General features: G+C 33.3%; 1 protein-coding gene across 1 annotated transcript; it reads left to right on the forward strand.

Annotated features, from left to right (window-relative positions):
• Positions 1-815: 815 nt before the first annotated feature.
• LOC149553650 (geraniol 8-hydroxylase-like) lies at positions 816-3615 on the forward strand. Its single transcript, XM_089789051.1, has 2 exons — positions 816-1880; positions 2833-3615. The coding sequence occupies exons 1-2, from the start codon at positions 990-992 to the stop codon at positions 3463-3465; spliced, it is 1524 nt and encodes a 507-aa protein (XP_089645177.1). The 5' UTR covers positions 816-989; the 3' UTR covers positions 3466-3615.
• The last annotated feature ends 4908 nt before the right edge of the window (positions 3616-8523 follow it).

Consider the following 8523-nt stretch of genomic DNA (forward strand, 5'->3'; position numbering starts at 1 on the left):
TAAAAATATGAACTTATGAAAACTTGATAAGAAAATTTTAATTGTATAGGTAAGATTAATTTAATTTATAGATAATAATCGTTTGACATCCAATTAATTATAAGAATAATCGTAAGATACTAATAATTTGCTTTCAATTTATTTTATAGTTTAAGTGGATAATTATGACTTTTCCCAAGATGTCAAATATAAGGTTGGTGCTACTTTATTTAAGTAGATAATTATGACCTTTCCCACGATACCAAGTATAAGGTTGGTGCTACTTTGTTTAAGTGGATAATTATGACCTTTGTTGCATTGCCTTACATTTCTATTCTATTGACAATCTAGAAAGAATAAGAAATGAAATGTATTTCATCATATAATAATGACATTACATATTTGACATTCAATTCATATGAGAAAATTCTGAGGTCATGGGCCTCACTGACTCAGACTTGATTAGCACTGGATGCATACAAGTCCAGCTTGATTTTTGTCTACGTTCTATTTCTTGACAAAGCCAAATCCATATCGTAATCTTCCTTGACTCAATATTGCTAGTTGAACGACCTAAGCGAAGACAAAACAAAGCATCTTTTGATTGTAAATATATGTTAAATACGAAACCACTGTTCTATATGTCATATAATGACATCGATAATTTTTATGTATGTCAAATAAATGACATCGATAATATTAATATAATACAAGAGTTGCATTCGTGGCCCGGCTTTCTAGCCGATATCGTCGGGTTCGGAAATCAAACCTAGAGACCCTTGTTTTAAATATGATTCTTTACAATTTGTGTATGGAAAAATCTCCATTTCTAACTATTTAATTGCACCGGACTCTATCTTCTTCAACCATTCTCACCGACTCTTCCTTACTTCACATCAAAACTCTGGATATATTCATGTCGTAAATGAACCAACTACAACCATTATCTTCTTCTAATCTTAGCAAAGCCAAACAAACTTATTCACATATCTAGGGTTGAGCTTGTGAATATGGATTTCCAGAGTCTTTCTTTGTTTTCTGTGGTGATTGGCGCTGTTATTGTGCATCTCTTGTTAAGGAGATTGAGGGAGGATAATTCAAAGCCTTGCCTTCCTCCTGGACCAAAACCCTTGCCATTAATTGGAAACCTCCTTCAGTTGGGAGGAGGAAAGCCCACTGAAGTTCTGCAGGCACTTTCTCAGCAATATGGCCCTCTTATGACTCTTCGTCTGGGCATGAAAACTGTGATGGTGGTATCTTCTCCTGCCATGGCGAAAGAGGTTCTCAAAACACAAGATCACAATCTTGCGGGAAGATGGGTTTTGCAAGCAGCGAAGACACTTGATCAGCACAAGTCCTCAATAGGGTGGGCTGACTACGGGCCTCACTGGAAGAAGCTCAGGAGAATTTCAAGCACAGAGCTCATGACTGTCAAGAGGCTCCAATCTCTCGAACATCTCAGAAGAGATGAGGTTTTCAGAACCATTCGGTTGATATTTGAGGAGAAGGGAAAAAGTGTGAATATCTCACATGCAGTTTTCGACATCGGGCTGAATCTGTTGAGCAACATGATCTTCAGTACGAGCGTGTTTGATCTCAAGAACGGAGATTCTGTGGAGTTCAAGGACGCCTTTTCAATGTCACTGAAGTTGGTGGGAACACCAAATGTTGCAGATTTTTTACCATTTCTTGCTTTTCTTGATCCCCAGCGCCTGTGTCGTCAGATGGCTGTAAACTTTAGAAAAGTGCATAAGTTTCTAGACGTGTATATACAAGACCGACTGGCCAAAAGGAGCAAAAGCGTTGGGCAGAAGAATGAAGCAGACAAGGATTTCTTGGACGTCCTGCTGGATTCCAGTGGCCCTGATTTGACTGTCACAAATATTAGAGCTCTCATTTTTGTAAGTACGAGTTCCGTACGTACATATTCAACTTTTAATAGTAAAAAACTGAACTTATGAGAGAACTCAGTGATATCTATATATATATATAGATATATTGATTTGACCGTCACAAATATTATAACTCTCATTTTGTAAGTACCATACTTCTTTATTCGACTTTGTTTTCAAATATCCTAACTTGTGAAAGTACCATACTTCTTTATTCAACTTTGTTTTTAAATATCCTAACTTGTGAAAGTACCATACTTCTTTATTCAACTTTGTTTTTAAATATCCTAACTTGTGAGAGAACTGAGTTATAGATGTGTCTAATATATATATATATATATATATATATATATGTATGTATATATATATATATATGTATATGTATATATATATGTATATATATATATATATACATATATATATATACATATATATGTATATCTATATATGTGTCTAACATATATGTATATCTATATATACATATACATATATATGTATATCTATATATGTGTCTAACATATATGTATATCTATATATACATATACATATATATGTATATCTATATATACATATACATATATATGTATATCTATATATGTGTCTAACATATATATATATATGTGTGTGTGTGTGTGTGTGTGTGTGGGGGGGGGGGGGGGGGGGAATCAGGGTTTATACTAAATTTCTTTAGTTTGGAGCTAAGAATCATAGAATCTCTATTCTACCTAATTTTTCAATAGACTGAGTTTCTTTAGCTAAGAGCTGAGGACTAAAGGGTTTTCATTTTATGGAATTCACCTATGTTATATGAATATGTCTTTGTCCTCTTAGATGTTTGAGTCTTAGATATTATGATTTGCATGCAATAGGAAAAAGAAAAAGACTACAATATTGTTCAATCAAATGTTTTTGTGGACAACTTCAAGGTTTATTTGAATGAGTGGTGTTTATGATGTTGCAGGAGTTGTTCATGGCTGGTAGTGACACCACTTCTACGACAATAGAATGGACAATGGCAGAACTCATCTCCAATCCACATACAATGAAAAGAGTCCAACAAGAATTGGAAGAGGTAGTTGGTCTTAATAGAAAAGTGGAGGAAAGTGACATAGATCAATTACCTTACCTTCATGCGGTAGTCAAAGAAGCATTCCGTTTGCACCCACCTATTCCCCTAATGATTCCACACAAAGCTGAAAAGACATGCGAAGTAGCAGGCTACACAATACCCAAGGACAGCCAAATCATTATAAATGTGTGGGCAATCGGGAGGGATCCTTCTATTTGGGATGAACCCTTAAAATTAATTCCAGAGAGGTTTTTGGAGGGTGAGAAGAGTAAGATAGAGTACAAGGGGCAAGATTTTGAATTGTTGCCATTTGGAGCAGGAAGAAGAATATGCATGGGACTTCCTCTGGCTCATCGAATGGTTCATCTAGTTTTGGCTTCACTCATTCATTCCTTTGATTGGACACTCCCCAATGGACTGCCTTCCCACAGCCTTGATATGAGTGATGAGCTTGGAGCTGCACTAAAGAAGGTTGTAGAACTAGAGGCTATTGCCATACCACGCCTTCCCCATGAATTATATTAGTACTACTTTTTTTTTTTTCCAGATCCACTTATTAATGTTTGATAAATAGTGTCAAGAGTGAAATTGGAGAGTAGTGATATGAAACATGCAATTGGTGTGTTTAAAAAGTGAATTCTAAATTAATTTCTAGTTTTCACATTTTATTAATAATTTGTATTTAATTTCCCATACTCTTAAGTCTTTTTTGGATAGTTGTAACCTCTTAATTATCTATGATCTATTTAATATACTTTTCTAAAAAATTGTTTTGTAATCAGCTTGTTCAAAAATAATAGAAAATATTATGATTTTGTGTTGGTGGATGACAATATATGGTGAACTCTACTATATATGACCTTTGGCATTACTAGTTTACCTTAAAATTGTGATTTTGACCTTTAAGATGGTATAATTTCTCTACACACATACACAAACAAATAATGGATGATGACATGATTTCTCAAATAGAAAATATATGGAATTGTATCAATAATAAATGTAGAAGAACACTAGATATATGGTTACCAAAATATCGATGATACCAAAAGTAATCTATATAACAATACAATTTCATATTTATACTAAACCAATCCACACTTCAGCCTAGCAGGTTACATTAAAAAAATACTCACATTAAATAAACCGCCATGCCATAGGTCGGCTTACAACAAACATTATATACATGAAATAACTAAATACTTGGGACAAGCCCCAAGTTCACAATGCATAACTAACTCATACAACAACATAAAAGTATGGTCCCTTAGGAATAAGTACACATTCCATCGAACTATCCAAATCTAAGAGTGCAAAATCCAACTCTCACAAATCAAATCTCGTAGAAATAATCTCTAAGGTCTGCTAGTAAATTAGAAATAGTTACCAGCTACCACCAAAACTAACTCCAAAATGACTACTCCAAACTTTATGCACACTTAGGACAAGGTTCCCAAATGTATCTTGAGAATAACCCTAACTACGCAAACCATGATTCCAAAAAATTGAGCTCAATGCCCCTGCATATAGGACTGCTAACTACCCTAGGATGCTCTTGCATTAGACACCCAAGTGAAAAGAAAAGATATGCTTAATAGTTGGAAGATCATCTTTCAAGGTTCATTGCATAAACCCTAAAATGGTTCTTCACATACATATCCTCCAATTTATCAACTTGTACATTCTTGTCTTTGTTCTACTTTTTTAAATCTTCTCTTGCTACTATCACCTTCACATCCTTCCTCAGTGCATCATGTTTGTATCTTCCCCTTTGAGAATTTTTCAACTCAACTCACATACCAAAACATAGGTTCCTCCTTCCAAGTTCTACATTCTACAAAGGAATCGAGGAATGCTTCTCGCCACTTTTCTCAATAGTAAACACATTCTTGACACAATCATGCACAACTTTGCAATCATACTACCAAGGTCTACCAAGTAATATGTGACAACAACTCATTTCTACAATATCACACAAAACTTGATCAACATACTACCCAATCTGAAAATTAATAAGACATTTCTCCTTCACTTCCAAAGCATGTTCATCTTGCAACCAACCAATCCTATAATGAAAAGGATGGCTCATTCTCTTTCAACCAAGTTTTTGAACCATCTCTGCAGCAACTAGGTTATCAGTACTACCACCATCCATAATCACATTTTAGAATTTACCTCCAAACTTGTAACAAGCCCTCAACAATTTCCTCCTCTAACAAGGTTCCTGTATCTTCTTACCAAGAAACACTTTTCAAATCAACAAGATATCCCCATCCACCATAGGTTCATTCACTGAATCCACATTCTCATTCACCGTGACAATTCTTCCATCACCAACCTTCCTATCAGTATTGGTACATTCAAAAGATCTATGTCCTTCTTCACTACATATGTAGCAAGTACCCTTAAATGCAACTTACCTTTCATTTTTGTTTAAGGTACAACATCTTGTTCTTGTCACCTTTCTGTATGCATATGAAAGAGGCTTGAATATTATAGCTTGTAAATTTATTGAATGTATAGGGCACCATGTTCAGTATGGTATTTCTATATTAATGTTGAATTCGTGTCATGGCTGCACATGTAGCTTGTTTTATCTTTGAATAAACATATTTAAATACTTTTGTATGTAGGAGCCATGGCCATGAATCTAGATCTCATGTTGTGGCTGGCTATATTGCCTCCATACTTCAAAGTGCAGGTCATGGTTGTATGTAAACTCTATGCATATGTGCATGAGATTCTCCTTGCAAAAGGCAGCATGCATGTTACTTTGTTTTCATCCATGTTTTGGATTTATGGAAAACTAATTTGATTCCATTAGATAAACATCCATCACACTTTCTTTACCATGGTTGCATGTTGAACTTGTCGTATGTGTGTCATGAATCCACTTACATATTATTATATATCTTGATTTGTTAGTATACTTGTAATGTTGTATTTGATTAACTAGAATGACATTGATTTCATGAGGTAGTAGCATTATTACTATTCATATCTCTTATTCTTTCAAAAATTCATGCATGTATGCATTTACTGTAACTTTTGTATATGCATGCATGTGTAAAAGTCTAAAGCCATCATTCCTTTGATTGTCTTGTCAACATGCTGAAAGTATCACTTCTCTTTATGAGGCATTGATGAAATAGCAAGTAAAATGACATGCCTTTATTGTTAGGTTTACTTTAATCATTTCTTTCTTCCTATAACATTTTTTCTTTATGCATTTGTCAGCCTACAAAGTTCCTATCGCCATGAAAGGCTCATGTAGATCTTTTGAAAATGCAATACTTTTGAATGTATGAGAAAACATTTCTATACCTGAGATCCCTTAGTCTTGCTTCTCTGACTCTAGTGTGATTTTCTCTAGGCTGCACATGGAACAAATTATATTATATAAAACATGGTGCTTCTTCTTTTTTCTCTTTGCATGGTTCCTTTGATCATCTTACACTTTTCTTGGGTATGACCAATTGGATATTATATTTTGTAGGAGTGAATATTTATGTGCATGACTATAGGAAAAAATTGTATAATATTAGGCATTGCATTAATATTTTCAAGATATAACACACCCTATTTCTCTTTTGAAACTCATTCAAGTTATGTAGCATTTGGATACTGGAAAGATATAAGAGTCAAGATAGAGAGTCAACTCTTCAAGGTCTTCATAGGAAATTTTTGGCACCTTGCACTTCCCCTATTTTTATGTATGCATGTACTTTTTTCTATGATATACAATATATGGTTGGCTATACTCACAATCTATTTAATCTCATGCATTTTCTTTTATAATCATTTCATGCACTTTACATTATGTAAACTTGATATTCCGATGAATATATTCATAATGTCTCCTTTATATCCCTTACTCTTCATTTCCCTTTAGCATGTTTTTTTAATTCAGTTGGTTATACATGTACTTTTCATTTCATTCAAAATGAACAACAAATTTTGATGAGGATCGCTTAATAACCACAAACTAGGCTATTGTAGATAATCAATACACCTAGTAATTAGGCCTCTAACTAGCACCTATTGAATGAATATGAAAATACTAACATTTTTTATGACTTCTAATGAATTCTTTCCTTCTAAGCATCATGACTAGTTGCCTTATATTATCCACTGGGCATGGAATCTTGATAGCTTAGAAATGATCTCAAATGTAGAAACCATGAATTTGAATATTCCCTTCTGATTCTTATATGATTAACATGTTCACTGATGCACAAATGTTTCACTGGATATGACTAAGAAGGAAAGGCCTCGAAACTGGCAAAAAAGAAAAAGACAACAAAACTACAACCAAATTAACCATCTAGGATGTATTGTTGTGATCTGAAGAGTCCATCTAAATATGTTCCATTGATTTGTATAAGTGGGACTCTTCCTACTAATACGAATGATTGGAATTAGTTTAGGTGTTATTTGAAAGATCCATCATTAATAAGTTAGATTGGGATAGAATTGGTTGAGCGAAGTTAGACAGAGATAGATGACATTTGTGAGTGCACGAAGTCCAAGATCGTGCATGTGAAAGATTTTTTATGAATATGAGCCAATAGTGTTATGTAACTACGAAAAGATGTAATGTAGCATGTAATGTTTTATCGTAATGAGGTCCTATTATAATTGTGAATTGGCAAAGCCTCAAGGCCAGCTCAATAAATTATAATTTTGAGGGCTTAGTATAAACAAAATTTATTTTCCTTATGATTGAGAAGAAAGTAAGTGTTGTGTTTAAGTAAGAAAGTGAACTATAAGTGCAAGTTACATGCGAGTAAGACTATCTAAGGGATTACTATGATGTGCATTTGCATATCTGGTATTGAGATTTAAGAAATATCTGGTGCAGTAGAGGTATAGTGAATGAACACAATGACTATATTTGGCAAAGATTTCTAGTGGACAATTGGTATTCAAAGTCTCCTCACAAATATTCAAAGTCTCATAATAGGGAATATTCTAACAAGGATCATAATGGTTCAAGGTTTAAATTTGTAGGTTCAAAGTTTAAGGTTCAAAATGATAGTCAAGTTTAGCATGACAGTCAAATTTGCATATATAAATTTTTCAATACAAAAATGCATTAAAATAAGTGTTTAGAAATATGAATATGAGGACAACCCACCTAATATTTTTTTCTCAAATTCCTCCAAATTTGGCCATATGAGCTAATATGATATATTATTGTAGCAATATGGTTAGCAGGGTCAGTTTACAAAGGAAGTACTATAATTTGACAAGTTGTTCAAAAATAGTTAAAATCCCACTTGCAATTTTAAATATCATGACTCTTCACTAATGTTAATGGCTCTAGGAGGTCTAGTTAATCTCTAGTGAAATTTTTTTAATATGGTTGCAAGTTAAATTAAAAATTTCTCACTCTCTTATGTAAAATGGTTTAAAATATTTTAAAGATATTTTAAATTAGTTTGAGAGTAGTAAATTTTTTTTTTTTTTTTTTTTTTAAATTTAAGAAATTTGGATTTCAAGAATTTTGTGGGAAACAAGAGTGCTTATTGCCTCCTCATGAAAATTAAACATCATTTATCAAAATGGAAAGGTTACAATATG

This window comes from Cupressus sempervirens, chromosome 6, assembly GCF_028749045.1.
Source record: "Cupressus sempervirens isolate cs-2001-9-10 chromosome 6, ASM2874904v1, whole genome shotgun sequence".
Lineage (NCBI taxonomy): Eukaryota > Viridiplantae > Streptophyta > Pinopsida > Cupressales > Cupressaceae > Cupressus > Cupressus sempervirens.